The 17,913-nt window shown below is 44.2% G+C and overlaps 1 protein-coding gene across 2 annotated transcripts; it reads right to left on the bottom strand.

The window, feature by feature from the left end:
- Nucleotides 1-369: 369 nt before the first annotated feature.
- LOC101741767 (helicase POLQ-like) lies at nucleotides 370-17,706 on the bottom strand. Of its 2 annotated transcripts, XM_012690560.4 has the most exons (16): nucleotides 16,660-17,706; nucleotides 15,628-15,806; nucleotides 14,729-14,920; nucleotides 14,484-14,565; nucleotides 13,276-13,475; nucleotides 12,291-12,427; nucleotides 11,795-11,956; nucleotides 11,115-11,293; nucleotides 10,109-10,316; nucleotides 9,615-9,781; nucleotides 5,534-5,685; nucleotides 4,967-5,062; nucleotides 3,690-3,781; nucleotides 2,823-3,015; nucleotides 1,688-1,822; nucleotides 370-805 (listed from the first exon to the last, which is right to left on the bottom strand). In XM_012690560.4, the coding sequence occupies exons 1-16, from the start codon at nucleotides 17,576-17,578 to the stop codon at nucleotides 734-736; spliced, it is 3,165 nt and encodes a 1,054-aa protein (XP_012546014.2). In that variant the 5' UTR covers nucleotides 17,579-17,706; the 3' UTR covers nucleotides 370-733. The 2 variants fall into 2 exon arrangements, with proteins under 2 accessions (XP_012546014.2, XP_021203789.2); XM_021348114.3 differs by lacking the exons at nucleotides 370-805; nucleotides 1,688-1,822; nucleotides 2,823-3,015 and having other exon boundaries at nucleotides 3,690-3,832; nucleotides 16,660-17,700.
- Nucleotides 17,707-17,913: the final 207 nt, after the last annotated feature.

Genomic DNA, 17,913 nt, shown 5'->3' on the forward strand with positions numbered 1-17,913 from the left:
ATCAGCGTAAACGGGTATGAACGGTAGATCCAATAACAGTTAATTTACTTTAGTTAACGTGAGAGCGGAGTCAACGACCCAAGCTGTCCTGTACCGCGGGGAGTTTGTATTCAGGATAGGTTGCGAGTGTAATAAATATGATTTAAAATATTTAAATGATATCTTGTTATGTTGCTTTCAGTACATCCTGGCTGTGTTTGCTAGCTGGTACCGTGGGATGCTGGGAAACTCACGGTTTTCAAATTGACTTCTCACTACATTTTTGTGGCCTTTATCAAAACTATGTTCCAGATAGTGTAGCTTTTATTAGTGAAAGAATTTTTAAGATAGGTCCGGCTTCAAAACTACCATCATAATGACAACACAATGTTTATCAAAACAATTTTACTAAGTAATATCATGTATATCACATCATATTATTATATTATCAAATTAATTCTTAAACTCATTTTTAAATAATAATCAACTAGTTTCCAACAACAGTAACATGGCAGCTGACACCACGCTGCGTCCAAACCCTGTACAGCTGGATACACAAACAAATCATCGAAGGATATCGTCCGGTCTTTATATACATCGTAACCACAGTTCAATGATAAATTTCTACTGTCCAATCTGAATCACAATAATGATGTCTGTGATATATTCGTAGCCACTGTTATTGTCACTCTTAACTTCAGATGCATACAGCATCTAGTCCCGCGACTCTCCCGGTGCGGTCCGCGGTCCGCTCTCATAAATTCAGTTCCTGCATCACGTCTTCCGCTTCGGCACGAAGATTCTCAACTTTTTCTATGAGCATCATCTGAAAATAATATCGAAATTTAATGGTAATGCTGCTGAATGAACCACCGCCCTGCCTATTTCTGCCGTGAAGCAGTAATGCGTTTCGGTTTGAAGGGTGGGGCAGCCGTTGTAACTATACTGAGACCTTAGAACTTATATCTCAAGGTGGTATTGTATTGTACAAGTATATTTGTTAGTTGAAACAACTAGCCTCGTCACACCGAGTCCAACCCTGCCGGGTCCCTTGCTGGTGTCGGCGTGCAGTAAGTACAAGGACGAGCCCCGCCACGGGATGTCGTTAAAATAAATTTTATTTCATAACATTACTAGTCACAATACATGATTAATGAATTACAGAGATTAAAACGCGACGGGACACTTCAGAAGGCGCCCTTAATTCAGTATGTGGTCAAATTGAGAATAGATTAGGTATTATTGTTTTTCCTTAATTATATTCGTCTATAGTGTAATTTTGGCGAAATCCATTATTCCCGTAATGATCGAAGAGTCTTTGACAATAAAACCATAATAATGTTCAAGCTTATAATTTCAACTAATTATAGCCGAATTTCGACTACTGTGGGACCACTAATTAATTTTAATGAGCACGGCGAATGTGTGAAACAATTGAATATGCAATTTCGAAAAGGGCACATCTCTCAAAATGTAAAATGTTCAGGAAATGAAAAAAAGCTGATTATTTTCTAAAGCAGTGTAAAATTTAAAATATTAACTTTTGAGATATATTTTAGTGTTAATTAGCAATTGAAAATTACTGAAAATTATTATAAAATTGGTGTGGCTTCAAAACCACATGTATATGAAAAAACGTATTTGACAAAATATGCGACATGTGCCCTTTTCGAAATTGCATATTCAATTGGTTAATACAGCGACGGACCCTGGCAGCACTGATGAGGTGCGTGGCGGCGGTCCTGGACAGATGACTGATGGAGGAGGTCAAATTTTCTGGAGAAGCTTTAGCGACGTCTTCTATTCTCTTGTATCCCGCACGCATCAGCTGCAGCGCACGGGCCTGGTCGTGAACACAAATAATAATTAATTTTAAATATACTGTCTAGACCAGGGGTTCCCAAACTTATTTTGTCTACTGCCCACTTTGAGAGTAAATTATTTATTAGCGTCCTCCATTTTTTCACCTACCAAAAAACCACTATAGCGAGAGTTCAGTCGCTGTCTAAGAGTCCTCCTAGATGAAATTACAAATCGCTTCCAAGCCTCTACACAACGCCCCTTTTTTTGGGTCTCTTACCGCCCCTCTTTAGGCCTGCGGCGCCCACGAGGGGGCGATATCGCCCACTTTGGGAAAGGCTGGTCTAGACGGTTAGATAATGAGCACACTTATTATTACTTATACTATTACTTACTGTCTTCGGTTTGATCAGTTATGGTCGCGAAATGAACTCGATAAATAACTTAGATTTAATAAAACTTTACGGTGAGTTTTCGTTTTAGATCGAAACATTAGTTTAAAACACAATAAAGTTATATTTTATGTGCAACATTTTCAGTTAAATCTAAAAGAAACTACTGCCTATAGTTCGTATTATTCAAGTAAAATTCAATGAACTGTACACAAAAACTGTTGTTTCATAATTTAGATGAGTGTAAAATGATTTATCTCGGTCTCTTGTATTTTCTAGACCGTGGCGACAAAATGTATATTTGTGTTGGACGTATGTAGAATTGTAATCGTGGCGCATAAATAACACTATCCACTATTGCACTTTTACTATTATTTTCCAAAATCTTCTTTATATATTATAATAATTAAAAATTAATTGACACTTTTTTACGCCTTGTTCATTCAATCGTTTTTGCCATCTTTCTTTTCTCTGTCATTTTCATTTTCCTTTCTTACCGTTTTCTGTTACTTATATATCTTAACGCTCCGTTCCACACTCTTTTCATACGTTCCGTTCTTACCCATCCTATGTATATGATGTAGATAAAATTGCGTAAATTAGCGTCTGAACGATATTCTTACAGTTCCATCCAAGAATATTAAAACATACTTTTTTCACGGCTGGCAGTTCCATGAGCAGGTGTAGTTGCGGATGAGCGCACGTCCTGAGCGCCAGCGCCAGCGGCTGCAGCAGCGCGGCGAAGGGCGCCGCCCCCAGCGCCTCGCACGCCGCCGCCGCGCCCCCCGCCCCCGCGCACCCCGCCGTCAGCAGCCACTGCACGCGGCCCCGCCCCACCAGGTATCTGCACCGAGTACACGGCCTGAGCACTAGGGCCTCGCACGCCCCCCTCCCCCTCGAACCCCGCACGCGACCCCACCGTGGAGTGCGCATTTGGCAGTTGAAATCGCTAAGCTGCATTTAGTTATCCACCACCAAACGTGCGGTCATCATGTTTGTAAGAGCGCGAAGTCATTCCACTTGGCTTCCTGCTGCGAAATGGCGGACCCACGTAAGTTGAGAGAACCGACAAGCCGCGAGCGTCTGCACTGTGACGTCACTGTCTCTAGCGGATCAATAACTAACCGTCAGAAGTGACCTTCATGTGACAGATGATACAGTTGATTAACCTTGAGCTATGAATATAATATTATTTTTTTTCTTTTTTTTTCTATTGCTTAGATGGGTGGACGAGCTCACAGCCCACCTGGTGTTAAGTGGTTACTGGAGCCCAGACATCTACAACGTAAATGCGCCACCCACCTTGAGATATAAGTTCTAAGGTCTCAGTATAGTTACAACGGCTGCCCCGCCCTTCAAACCGAAACGCATTACTGCTTCACGGCAGAAATAGGCAGGGTGGTGGTACCTACCCGCGCGGACTCACAAGAGGTCCTACCACCAGTATTACTTGATTACAAAAATGCCTAAATACCTTATCTCAATTTGACCTAGAAAGTAGTGATAAAGAGCACGCACTTGTCGGCCACGGCGTGCAGCGGCATGTGTCGCCAGAGATCGCGCAGCATCAGCGCCATGTAGAACCGGCTCACGACCAGCGACGGCACGGACTGGCGGGCACAAGCGACACTAGTCAAACGCTACACGTGCGGCCCCAGGCACTACGCATCGTCGGAACGATTGGTAGTAAAACAAACGGATAATAATTAAATTCACATTTATAATATAAATTACGTAATAATGTAATAACCTTGCTCAATGAGTTTTAAAAATCATGTAATAGCGTGCTTGGTAGTAAATGTGTAATTATATTAAATTTTCATGCAAATAAATTTCATAGCATTAAATAACTCAGAATATCTGTTCAATTTTGCAGGCGTCTTCGGTGGCACTATGAACGTTGCGCCTTTGCCTTTGCCTTTAGCTTTACCGCCATTACCATTACCATTATTAGTACAGTTCCCTTTTAAATTTTTTTCTTATGATTGAGGATTACTGGTGGCCTGGAGGCTTTTCCAGTTTCACCAGGACAGGTGGGCGAGCAAAGGCTCTGCGAGGAGGGGTGGGATTGCTAACAGCTGCCCGAGCGCCTCCGAAGGACCTAACAACTCAAGAGCAACTGCTTGCGAATGAATCTACTACCGGATCAGAATCAGGCTGATGCAGGGGTTGGGTTGCACGTCGAATCATACACACTGTACTATACACATGTGCACTATAGTGTATACACTATTGGTGTATACACAGCACTGTTGGTGGTTACAATCAACAATGAACTTTGTAGGCAATGGCTTGGCTCTGCCCATGGCATTGCTGAAATCCATGGGCGACGGTAACCACTCACCATCAGGTGGGCCGTATGTTTGTTCTACCTACAAGAGCAATAAAGTAAATAAATGTAGGAACGAAACGGAGCGATATCGATGATTGACAGATATGGAGCATGATTGAGTGAGAGAGATAGGAGATATCGTGTTAAGAAGTAAGAAAGACAGCGAATGAATGCGGAACATGTAGTTTTATTTCTTAAGCGAGATAGTAGTGGCCGAACGCGACGGCAGACAGACGCGGTGTAACTCTGAAGAAGCTAGACGATTATATTTTAGTTACATAAATTAAGACGAAATAAAGAAAGAAGTTTGTGTGATCAACCGTTTCACTGGCCCAACCTGAATATAATACCCCCAATAAACAAAAAAGATTTTTTTGGCATGAGCTCGTAGATCTCAATATTTGTGTTAAGTAAAAAGAACTAACAAATACAGATGTTTAGTTAAATGAATGCATGTACTAACAGCCATGGGTCTCCCGGTCATCATGCGGATCGCGTTCGTCTCGTTGATGCCCAGCGCCTTAGCTGTCTGCAGGCCCTCTTCGTCTAGTTCGCAGTACTGACAATGACAATAAAACATTCAAACGATATATTGCATGCAGCTACGCGCGGGAGTCCGAGCTGCTAAGCTGGTGGTAAGACCCCTTGTGAGTCCGCGCGGGTAGGTACCACCACCCTGCCTATGTCTGCCGTGAAGCAGTAATACGTTTCGGTTTGAAGGGTGGGGCAACCGTTGTAACCATACTTGCGACCTTAGAACTTATATCTCAAGGTGGGTGGCGCATTTACGTTGTAGATGTCTATGGGCTACAGTAACACGACAGCGTGCACGGACGTCAAAAACACACTGAACTAGTCGGGGACACGAGACCGTGTGGAGCGCTTCGTGATTTGTCGGCGCCGCTCGGAGCCGCTTCGGCAAGCCAATCGCGGCACACTTATTTTTTCGTTTCGTTTCATTTCGTTTCATCGAGTTTGAAATCACAACGATTCTAAAGAAGTTTCACTTCAAAAGAAGAAAAAAGCTGACCAGCGAGTAAAAGTGTCTCGGGTCGGGCCGCACGGGGTCGTCGTGCGGCGCCGCCAGGTACAGCAGGTGCAGCGGCCCGCACAGCACCAGCCCGCGCGCCGCACGACGCAGCTCCGCCACCAGCCGCCGCGCCGCCTCCACCGACAGGCATCCTGCCGCCCACACGATATATTACTACTGTATTACTGTTACGCCGGTAAGAGTAACGCCATCAATCGCCGAATAGCCGAACGAATATCGAAGGATCTAATAGCACCTAGAACGCTCGAGAAGTACAACCCCATCTATTGTCAGATAACGGAAACACACATTTTTTTTTTTTTTTTTTTTTTTTATTGCCTTTGTAGGCAGACGGGCATACGGCCCACCTGATGGTGAGTGGTTACCGTCGCCCATGGACTTCAGCAATGCCAGGGGCAGAGCCAAGCCGCTGCCTACCGCTTAATACTCTCCACAAGCCTCGTTTGAAGAAGGACATGTCATAGCGCTCGGGAAACACCGTGGAGGGGAGCTCATTCCATAGCTGGATGGTACGTGGCAAAAAAGATCTCTGGAAACGCACTGTGGATGACCGCAGTGGCTCCAGGTAGTATGGATGAACTCTACTCCGGTGGCGGGCGGTGCGATGGTAAAAACGAGATGCTGGTATCATCTCGAACAATTCCTCAGAGCACTCCCCATGGAACATACGGTACAAAATACAGAGGGAACCGAAGTCCCTCCGCAGACCCAGAGGCTCCAAACGATCCGAGAGAATGGGATTATCGACAATCCGAACGGCCCTCCTCTGTATGGAGTCAAATGGAAGAAGCTGGTATTTGGGAGCCCCAGCCCAGAGATGGGAGCAGTACTCCATGCGAGGCCGGACTTGTGCTTTATAAAGCAAAAGTCTTTGTCCAGGCGTGAAGTACCGCTTCGCTCTGTTGAGGACTCCCAGCATTTTGGACGCCAACTTGGCTTTGCCTTCCAAATGACTCCGAAACTGGACATCGCTCGAAATGTCGACCCCAAGTATCCCGATACTCTCGGAAGGTTGTAGGGATACTCCTTGGAATTGCGGCGCCATGACAAAGGGGTCCTTCTTCGCAGTGAACGCGCAAACTTGTGTCTTTATCGGGTTGAATTGAACCAAGTTCAATTCACCCCATTCGGAGACTCGCCCCAGAGAGTTCTCCACTTCAGACACAAGTTTTGATCGTCTCTCTTGCACCACGCTCCGAGAGAGACTCTGATGGCCGATATATCGCGCATCCCCCGTGCTGTCATCTGCATAGCAATGCATGCCATCAATAGACAGCATGTCATTGATATACAGGATGAAAAGCGTGGGGGAGAGCACCGAACCTTGTGGAACGCCAGCGTTAATGGTCATGGTATCAGAACAGTCACCGTCTACAACGACCGTGATGCTCCGCCCATCCAAAAAGCTAGCGATCCACTTGCAGAGACCCTCGGGGATTCCGTAAGATGGTAACTTCGATAGAAGTGCCCTATGCCAGACCCTGTCGAAGGCCTTCGCGATATCAAGGCTCACAGCAAGAGCCTCGCCCTTGCTTTCCAAGGCTTCAGCCCACCTGTGAGTAAGGTATACAAGAAGATCGCCAGCTGAGCGACCGTGACGGAAACCGTACTGTCGGTCACTGATCAGCTGGCGATCCTCCAGATACTTCAGGAGTTGTATATTAATTATTCGCTCCATCACCTTGGAAAGCAAGGAAGTTATCGCGATAGGCCTATAGCTCGATGGGTCCGACCGGTCACCCTTCTTGGGGATAGGGTGGACGTGGGCAGTCTTCCATGAAGACGGAACCCTGTTAGTGCAATAAGAGAGGCGATACAAACGCGTTAGCGCAGGCGTCAGCTCAGGAGCGCACGTTTTCAGAACCACTGCAGGGATGCCGTCTGGCCCGCTCGACTTATGGACGTCCAGGAGTCGGAGTTCCCGCCTGACTGCACACTGTGTAAAGCAGATCTCGGGCAGGGAACTATCACACCGGAGGATGTTCGGTGGTGTGGCACCCCCGTCGTCCACAGTCGAGTTCGAGGCGAAGAGTTTGACCAGAAGGTCAGCCTTCTCTTTCGCACTATGGGCCAGACTGTCATCGGACTTGCGTAGTGGTGGGAGACTAGACCTGCAAAAGTTTCCTTCTGCAGCTTTGGCGAGCGACCAAAAAGCACGGCTCCCAGAGGGATAGCTCTTCAGTCGCTTGCCAATTCTAGCAACGTGCTCTAACTTCGCCTTGGCAATAACCTTCTTGTAGGACCTGGAAGCGGCGTTATATTTCCGCCTTTCCTCTGAGATGTTAGGGTCCTGACGTCTCCTGGCATTATCCCATGCCACGTATGCGGACCGCTTGAGGTGTGCAGCATCCCTGCTGGCATTGTTATACCAGGGTCTGCTGCGACCCCCAACGGGCACTTCAGAGGAGGGAATAAACAATTTCATCCCCTGGAGCACCACGTCTTTAAGACGGTCCGCACAGACGTCAGGATCAGCAGAGGAAAAGCAGAACCGCCCCCATGGGTAGGATGCGTAAAATTCACGCAATCCATCCCAATCTGCTGACATATACCGCCAAACTCTTCGATACCCGGTCGTCGTTCGACGATCAGGACGAGAGAGTGGAACGGCAGCACGAATAAGGCAGTGATCAGACGATCCAAGCGGAACGTCGACCACCACACTGTATCCGGCCGGATCTGTGGTCAGCAGAAGGTCCAACAAAGAAGGCTCGTGCCCCTCGATATCTGGGACACGGGTGGGCTGTGTCACCAGCTGGGAGAAGCCGTAGGCCAAGGCGAAATCGTAGGCAGTCCGACCCGGGAGGTCAGTGGTTCTGGACCCCAACCACTCTTGGTGGTGAGCGTTAAAGTCTCCAAGAACCACCACCTCCGCAGATGGGTACTGCTCAAGCACGCGGTTAGTCCCCTCTTGCACATGCTCAAACAGAGCTGAACCTGCATCACTGCTGTGGGACCTGTACAGGCACGCGTAGATTCGGCTACGGCCCCCGTGATCTACGCGCAGCCACAAGAGGGACAGGTCCCGTTGTTCGAGGCCCCGAAGACGGCGACAACAGACATCAGCCCGGACGAATACGCACACCCCGGCTTTACGCAGGAAGTTGTGCTCCAATACGTAGCCGGGGTATTCAAGGTATGAGGTATCATCCGGAGCAGATATCTGCGTCTCCGTTAAAAAAAGCAGGGCAGGCTGCGTCGTCTCAAGGTGGTGGTGTACGGCGTCAAGGTTGCTATGTAGGCCCCTGACATTGCTGAAATCCACATTAAATGTGGAATGGGGAGCCGCCTGTAAAACCCTTTTCTTTTTTTTCGACTTCATTAATTAAGTTGTTATATTTCAGGAGAGTAGGATTAGGAGAGGTAGGATGTTAAAGGTGAGATCGAGGCAACACCTGAATGAAGCGCGGAACATAGTACGTGCTCGACCACGGGTTGCGTGAGAGACTGACGCAGGGCATGGAAGGGCCCCCAGTCCACTCTGCGTGCGATCGCCGGGATCCACTCCGGTCTCCGACTCCGGCACGACGACCGCACGACAGAATTTTACACCGGTTGGCGGGACAGCTTCCCGGGGCGGAGTTTAGTAGAGACACCCGGGTTCAGGTCCCCTACTGACCGGCGGGCGGCAGCGGATACCGTTTCACTGGGTCTCCCTATACCCCCGTCAAACAATCACGCCCCGCGAGTTCGCACGCACGTCTGCTCCGCAAGTTCCAGGCGTAACCAAGACTCACCCCCAACAAGGAAGGGGAAAGGGAAGGGATAGAACTGGCTCTCCAACCCACACGCCGGAACACAGCTAGGCTATTTGGCGGCGGACTCTAGTTGGAGGGTGGTCGCCAGCCAGTCGGACTAAGTCCTACCACCGGTTATGTTTTCGGCTCCCGTTTAGCACCACCCAGGGGTCACTTGTAGGGAATCGCGGGTTAAACCTACGGAAGCGGGAAGCACCAACCCCCAACACATCAAAGGTACTCGACTTGTGAGGAATGTCCTCGACGATTCTAGGAATTTCGTCTCGACTACTGGGCCGGGGCCGCACGCCTGGCGACGGTACCTTTGACAGCGGCTTGACCGAGTCTGCTGACGACGAACTGAGAGTTGTATAGCTCCTCATCATCATTGTCCTGGTTTAGTTTCCTTTGGCCCTTAACGTCCAGGACTCCGGCACGCGTGAGGGACCGCAGCACCTCCTGGCACGCCGCCCTCGTGTCGGCGGCCGCGCTGCAACATTTTTTTTTATTGCTTAGATGGATGGACGAGCTCACAGCCCACCTGCTGTTAAGTGATTACTGGAGCCCATAGACATCTACAACGTAAATGCGCCACCCACCTTGAGATATAAGTTCTAAGGTCTCAAGTATAGTTACAACGGCTGCCCCACCCTTCAAACCGAAACGCGTTACTGCTTCACGGCAGAAATAGGCAGGGTGGTACCTACCCGCGCGGATTCACAAGAGGTCCTACCCCCAGTGAAGTCTTCAGCTCTAACGGGTGCTCTTGTATCTAGAAACATCAGTTTGAGAGCTCATTAGATGGAACGTTACGTACCTTTCAGCAGCTTTCGGGACAGCCATGAACGTGGAGTCCAGCAGTCTCTTCAGCTCGGGGCCAGTGTCCGCTAACTGTAGAGTCACGGCGCTCAGTATTAAGCTCTCTAGCGAGGGTCGCAGGACGCTGGTCACCGGGGCCACTCCCGCTTCCAGTACTGGCTTCAAATGCTCCCACTGCTGGGGGCTGCATATTAGTATGCTTTCGCCTGAAAACATCGGCATTCGTCATCACAAATGCTGGGGCTACATTAGCGGATGAAAATTGGTGTCGCGTTGAGGCGATACACCGTGCCGGGTTGCGTTGCGGTGTGCTGTGCGACAGAGACGTACCTAATTTAAATACAATTGAATGAATTTCAATACTTTTTTTTTACTGCACTCCATGGTGTACAAGCACGTTCGTACCGCATCAAAATCTGGACGATACTGAAGTGACGTAGGTGTAGCCACCCAAGCGAGTATTGTTGCGACAAATCAGAGGAATTGTTCGAGATGATACCGATATCTCGTTTTTACCATCGCACCGCCCGCCACCGGAGTAGAGTTCATCCAGACTACCTGGCACTGCGTTCATCCACAGTGCGTTTTCAGAGGTCTTTTTTGCCGCGTACCATCCGGCTATGGAATGAGTTCCCCTCCGTAGTGTTGCCCGAGCACTGTGACATGTCCTTCTTCAAACAAGGGTTGTGGAGAGTATTAAGCGGTAGGCAGCGGCTCTAGCTCCTCGCATTGCTGAAGTCCATGGGCGACGGTAACCCATCAGGTGGGCCGTATGCTCGTCTGCCTACAAAGATAATAAAAAATAAAAAAAATTTTTATTGATAAAATAAATAAATAATTTTATATATCCCTTTGATACGCCCCAGTTTACCGACAGTACCCCGATAGTACATCGCCCTCGTCCGAATACTACGCGCTGCAACGATCTACTCGGCCACACTCATCGCGATAGCACGAATATTCGCCGTAGCCCGCTAATGTAGCCCAGCATAAGAGAGACTGACCGGCGGCGGCGAGCCCCGCCCTGCCCGCCCGGCCCGCCATCTGTCGGTAGGCGGCGGCGGAGAGCGCGGGCGGCCCCCCCCGCGCGCCCGCCGCGCCCCGCAGCAGCACGCGCGCCGCCGGCAGGTTCACGCCGGCCGCCAGGGTCGACGTGCAGCATATGGTGGACAGCACCCCCGACCTGCGCTGCGCACATCATGAGACACGCAAAGGGACTTTTTGGCGGGAGCGCGAGTACTGAAGTTGATGATTTGTTTTAGTTTGTCTATTTAGTTTTTCTTCAGGTTTCAATATGTAATAACGGTGGTTTATTAACTGTTGAATATCGGTGAAAGTACACAAATGTGGAAAAATGAAACAAAGCCGCTGGACGTAACTTCTCGGGATCCTCCAAAAAGTCCACTGAATAAATCTCAGTAAACGACCACCATTTTACTGAGATTATATATTTCATCCCGTATCATTTCATCTCATTTCATTTAATTTCATCCCAGTTGATTAATGTCTCAAATTAGTCATCTTCATTTCATTTCACTCCATATTATCATTTTTCATAAAAATAAAAATAAAAATTATAATGAGACATGACTTAAAAATCTTAGTTACCAGGTCATAAAATCCCTTAATAAATGAGTCATGCAAAGTGTGCAACGTTACGAAGGATCTATCTCCGCTGCCTCACCTGAAGGCCTGTTCCAACAAGTGTCGCTCGTCGGTCGCAAGCCCCGCGTGGTGGTAGGCCACGCCGCAGGACGCCGCCTGCAGCAGGGCGTCGGTGGAGCCCTCGGCCCTCAGAGCTTCAACCAGAGCTAAGCGTTCCTCGGCGCGACCGTCTGCCATCTCTCTGCAAACACGGTCGACCTTTTATCTAAAGATTTAAAGTTTCAGTATCATTTTCAAAATTAATTTTGGATTCAACTTTACAACGAAACATTCTTAAATTTATTTTTGTTACAACTCAGTATGACTTTAAAAATTATTCTCGTATTTGAATTTAGGACACACTTTCGCTTCTTCTTTTCGATCCTGAGAAGTAAAAGAAATTATTCAACTAACTACATAGGTACCGAAGCGTATAATTCGCAATATGAACAATAACTTGTATTTCTTGGATATTGGTTACTGAACACCGTCCATTGTGAGGTCGTGTAATGAGTCCGTGTATGAGGCGTACATACGGCGGCAACATGGCGGCTACAGTGGCGGCGACGTTCTCGCAGCTCCTCTGCGTGGGACAGAACACGAGCGCGGCCCGCCCCCCGCGCAGCAGCCCGCACACGCCGTCCGGGTCGCGCGCGCGCTGCTCCGCCGAGTACTGCGACACATGCACAACAATCAACGGGGACTGTTGGAGAAGAACTACCCAAGGACCTGTCTTTTTTTTCCCTACCTATGCTGATAGCCTTGAGAAGCTATTTCAGCTTCGCCCTAACGTGTGTAGGTGAGCTCACGGGGATCAAACTGAGTGTTGCTAACACTGACCCTAGCAAGAGCAGTGCTTCGCATAATCTACCACCGGATCGGAAACGCGACCCACTGAGAAGATCCGACGAGAAACTCAGTGGGCTGTGTCTATGGGTTAATTCGCTCGTCGAGCCCTTCGTCGCAAGCGACGGGTTCGACGAGGACGGTGACCGGTGCTTGTGGTGCCTAAAAGCACCGTTAATGGATCAGGAGGATTCGTAATGACGTAACCTAACCTAACCTTAGTCAACAGTTTTTTACTGGCGGTAGGAACTCTTGTGAGTCCGCGCGGGTGGATACCACCGCCCTGCCTATTTCTGCCGTGAAGCAGTAATACGTTTCGGTTTGAAGGGCGGGGCAGCCGTTGTAACTATACTTGAGACCTTACAACTTATATCTCAAGGTGGGTGGCGCATTTACGTTGTGGATGTATATGGGCTATGTGTCTATTCTGAGAGAGCTTTATATCAAAACTAGACTTTCCACTATATGCCTTCATAGGGTGCTGGAATTCTACGGACATATTGCTCGTAAAGAGGGTCACAATCTAGAACAGCTGATGGTGACAGGAAAGGTAGATGGCAAACGTCCCAGAGGACACAATTCCACGAAGAAAACGACGTGAGGAGGAGAAACCACTTAACACTAGGTGGGCTGTAAGCTCATCAACCCAACTAAGCAATAAAAAAAAACACTCACATTAAAATCCAACTCTCTATCAGGTACAAGCTCCAAGCCCTCGTCTGTCCACAGCATCCTGTGCAGCGTGCTCCCGAGCTTCACGTACTCAGTCAGCTCCACCGGCCGGAAGTGACGTTCGTACACTTCCGCCTTCAGGAACGTTGCCACTTCGCTTAAGTTCCCTATCGTCGCGCTCATGCCGACTATTTGTATATTCTCTGCAATACGATGTAGTTTATGCAGTCAAGGACTTTTTGGCGGGAACGCGAAGAGTAGTTCTGTGTAGTTCTAGTAGAAACTTTAACCGTTTCCACAGCGCACGCAGTGGAAGCTCTCAAAAGGGAAAAAAGGGTGCGTGTACTTATGTACGCGCGTAAGAAATTGTTACACTTTATTTTTATTAAATTTATTTCTTTTTTTTTAATATTAAATAATTAATAATAAATATTTAACGTTAATAATTTAATAATATTTAGTAAGAATTATATTAAACAATAATTTTGTCATTTATATTACTAAATAATACATACGGATAGTTAACCTCAATTGTATTGGAGCACTTAGGAAGGTTGATGAGCACAGTTTTTTCACAAATATTTTCTAATATTAATTAGTATTGATTTAAATATTCAATTTAAATCACTTCTGATTATAATTCAGACGCACATATAAAATTCGCACTTGTATAATGAAAACAAAATGAAAACACGTGTTTTAAATGTAGAAACTTAAAGCATGTGGATAAATATTATAAATATAAATACAAAGTGAACAGAGGCGACGTGCGTGCCAACATGCGCCACTAACAGAGGTTCCATTTCTGTTTTGTTGGTAGCATTTTTTACGAGTGTACATGCGCGAAAGTTCACCTGCGGCTATATTCAGACTAGCCAAGTTACGTCGGTCGTATTGTATTGAGCGATTTAGTGGACAACTTCATTCTGTTAATTTTGTGTCACGGTGCGCGCGCATCGTAAAATTTCACTCTCATCAATTTTTCATAACGCGCCTAAAGAAGTATAACTTTAAAAACCCCGATTTTGAAACATTCTTTATTGGTGCTCCGCCTGCATTGGTCTATAGCCTTCGCCGATAAATAGGCTATCTAACACTGAAATTTTTTTTCAAATCGGACCAGTAGTTCTTGAGATTAGCGCGTTCAAACAAACAGACTCTTCAGCTTTATAATATTAGTATAGATTGGAACACTTTCTAAATTGACTTACGGTTAACGAATATGACAGTGGTCAACAACGTCTCTAGAGTACCGCCGCGTCCTTTCTCTCCAATAAGATGAAGTTCGTCTACCTGAAAAAAGGAATTGTTTACGTTTTTCATTCGAAAATGTTGTAGACAATTTATGCTTTTTTTTAATTTATATTTTACAAATCCTTTATATATACTTATCAGATATTTTCAGACTAAAAACAATATTGAACAATTACGCAAAAAGCTTGCAATGGTGCTTTACCACAATAAGTCCAAGTTCGTCCAGTCTTCGCAGCTCTATGAGACTTCTAACAAGTGCCAAACCCTTCTCGATGGTCGCAATGTAAATAGTGTTCTTTTTGCGTCGTTTCTTTGGCGGTAGACTGCCTTTTCCACCAGCATATTCTTCTATTAGGAAATCTAGCTGCACTGCAAATGGTGACAGAGCCCAGATCTAAAAACGAAAGTTTTTAATTTTGTTATGAATTCAAAATTTCCAAGGCCGTACCGGGTGTTAGTTGAACAAATATTTAACTGTTACTGGTTGTCCTTTTATTTAAAGACACGCTCTAGTACTTTTCACTAATGAGGTTGGTTATTTAATGTTTAGGATTTATATAGCGTACGATTTGTACCATACATCTTAATATATATAAATTACGTGTCACGTTGTTTGTCCGCGATGGACACCTAAACTACTGAACCAATTTTAAGTTGTTTTTTTTTAATATTAGTTTTTTCCAAATTAGGCCATAGGATGGTTTTTATTTCGATTAATGATCGCAATATTTATTAATTAAGAATAAAATGATTTCTTATCTTGATTATTGTTATCAATTGTAAGTTTCATAAGTAAGATGGCGCCTTAAATCAGTTTTTACAGACAATTGTAGACATTAATATCTCATAGATGGCGCTTTGTTAAAAATACCAACGTTTCACATAAGCTACAATTTAATGGCATAAACACCACATGTTGCTGAGGCTAAAGTATAGCTGTAATTTATTTGGTAGTAAACGCAATACAGTAAAATCAAATGATTCTTACTTTGTTAATTTTTGGTATTAACATAGCCGGTCTCGTTTATTTAGAAACAAAAACCTTAGCCACAGCAACGTGTGGCCGGGTCTGCTAGTCTACAGTAAAAACTGTTAACTCACTTTTTCCTGAACAATAGCAACATAGGGTAATATGAACAAAGCATTCTTCTTCCTGTTGATGACTTCTCTCATCATTAAAACCTCAGACACCAAGGTCTTCCCACCACTAGTTGGTAGAGCATATATCAAATTTCTTCTATGTTTTATTGCATCTAGATTCAGACATTCCTCTTGCCAATCTAAAATTGAAATAAGCGTTCACTAATTCTCCTGATTTTCCTTATATGTATATTCATTCATATATTTTTATATTATACTAGACAAGAGTTATAGTGTCACCTAAACGACATTTTTATTTTAGAAAAAATTAAACGTTTGCATTTTCTTTGAAAATGAGCTTGCTTGTGTCTCTGATACACAATATTTGTAGATATGAGATGCAAAATGATAACCAACAAACACCCTGTAATATTTACTATAGCAGATATACCTACTGTTACTTTGGTCATTTTATTGATAAAAAGTATTTATTGTGTTAATCCCGCTTATAAGGTAGCTTGTTCAGTTATATTTCTCTAACTGAGCAACAAACAGTCAAACTTATAAAATAACACAGATAACTTTACTATTAATGAGTATTCCATCCTCTCCATAGACTAATTTTAAGTTTTTTAAATTTTTGAATTACTGGTGCAATTGGATTTGCATAGTTAGTATGACAGAACAACCTATATATATCTGCCATGAAGGATTGTACACATTCTGGTTTTTTGGATGAAACAGCTGCATCACAGTACCTTTGACATCTGGTGTCTCGAACTGAGTAGCAGCAATCATTTTTATCTAGGACTCAAGTAACCACTTCGCTCCAGAAGAACCTTGATCTGAATCATTCATTCATGAATCATTTAATATTATGAAAGAAAAAAGTAACAATCCAGTTCATTTAGCAGCAGAGCAATTAAGCCATACCAGATACCAGAACCTCAAGCTTTGGTTCTCCTCTGATAATACTTCACTGAACTGAACTCTATACTAACTTCAGTGTATATGTAGTATTGTAATATAAGTCAATAAAATAACAATAATTACCATAAAACCTCTCTATATTCCTAAAAGTTTTAAATAGCTCTTTAGCAGAGATCGGGAGTCCATAAAAACTATTTGAACTTTTCAAATTACTCATTACTGCTTGCTTGTCATTCAATTTTGTTTCTAATTTTCTTTCAACTAGATCATGAATATCCGATTTGAATTCTTGACCTAGAATACTGTCATCTTTAATGTCAAGTAAAAATGAATCTTTTGTTTCAAAAAGGGATGATTTATTCAATTTTACTGTATCGAAGTTACTTATGGTATGGTTGATCTCATCAAAATAATTTTCAATATCAACTTCATAATTAATAGTGCTGGCATTGATATTTTCATTTTGATTAGTTCCTTTATTAAAAGTAAATGATTTACTATTTATTATTGGAGAAATTGGCATAAGTTCATTTCTAGTTTCTAATTCATCTTTGGAACCACAGTTAAGCTTGAAGATTTGATTGTGATTGGCTTGACTATTAACATTATTATCATCATTTTTCATAACAACTTCTTCTTGATTAGAAACAGATTTTTCGATCAGCGAACAGAACATCTCATCAGATATGTTTTCAATTTCTTGCTTAATTATATGACTAGAACTCTTGTTATTTGCACTGGATACTAGTGATTCCCAGTTACTGATGTTGTTTAAGGTATAGTTATTCGAAACTCCCGGGGAACATGGAATATCGCTACTGTTCCCAGATTCACTCAAATATTCAACTTGGTTACACGGTAGACGCGGTGACTCACATCGGTGTATCGTATTAGTTTCTTCATCAGCTATTTCAGGTATAGAATCTTCATGAGGTGCATTGTAAATGTATGTTTTTAAATTTGAACATTTTCGTCTGAGTGAAAGACGACGACGTTTAGGTGTTGAAGTATGTTCTATGTTTCTTTTATCTTTTGAATTCATTTTGTAAAATTCTAGTAGACATAAAGAACTAAAATAAATTGCCTACCTAAATAATTTACTATGAAAATAAGACTTAATTTATTTGTAAACAAACATTAACCTGACTCGATCATGATTCTTTCATTCGGTGGGCAAAGGGAATCATAACATCAGACCCTTATTAATCATTTTAAATCTCTTGTATGGAAAGTAAAATGGATTAATATTTTATAAAAAAAATTTAGTAAAACAGCAGAGTTTCGGTAAAATCGGTAACTAAGTTAAGAATTTCAGATTAAATTGTGAGTTCCATTAAATTAAAGTAAAAAAAATACTAAAAATTATTCCAACTACAA

This window comes from Bombyx mori, chromosome 13, assembly GCF_030269925.1.
Source record: "Bombyx mori chromosome 13, ASM3026992v2".
In the NCBI taxonomy this organism is placed as follows: Eukaryota; Metazoa; Arthropoda; class Insecta; order Lepidoptera; family Bombycidae; genus Bombyx; species Bombyx mori.

Coding starts and splice junctions, on each gene's coding strand:
- LOC101741767 (XM_012690560.4), bottom strand. CDS start 17,578: ATGAATTCAAAAGATAAAAGAAACATAGAACATACTTCAACACCTAAA. Junction 5,686..9,614: donor CGGTCAAGCCGCTGTCAAAG/GTACCGTCGCCA, acceptor TGTGGGCGGCAG/GATGCCTGTCGGTGGAGGCG. Junction 3,782..4,966: donor TGACCGGGAGACCCATGGCT/GTTAGTACATGC, acceptor TGTGCCCGCCAG/TCCGTGCCGTCGCTGGTCGT.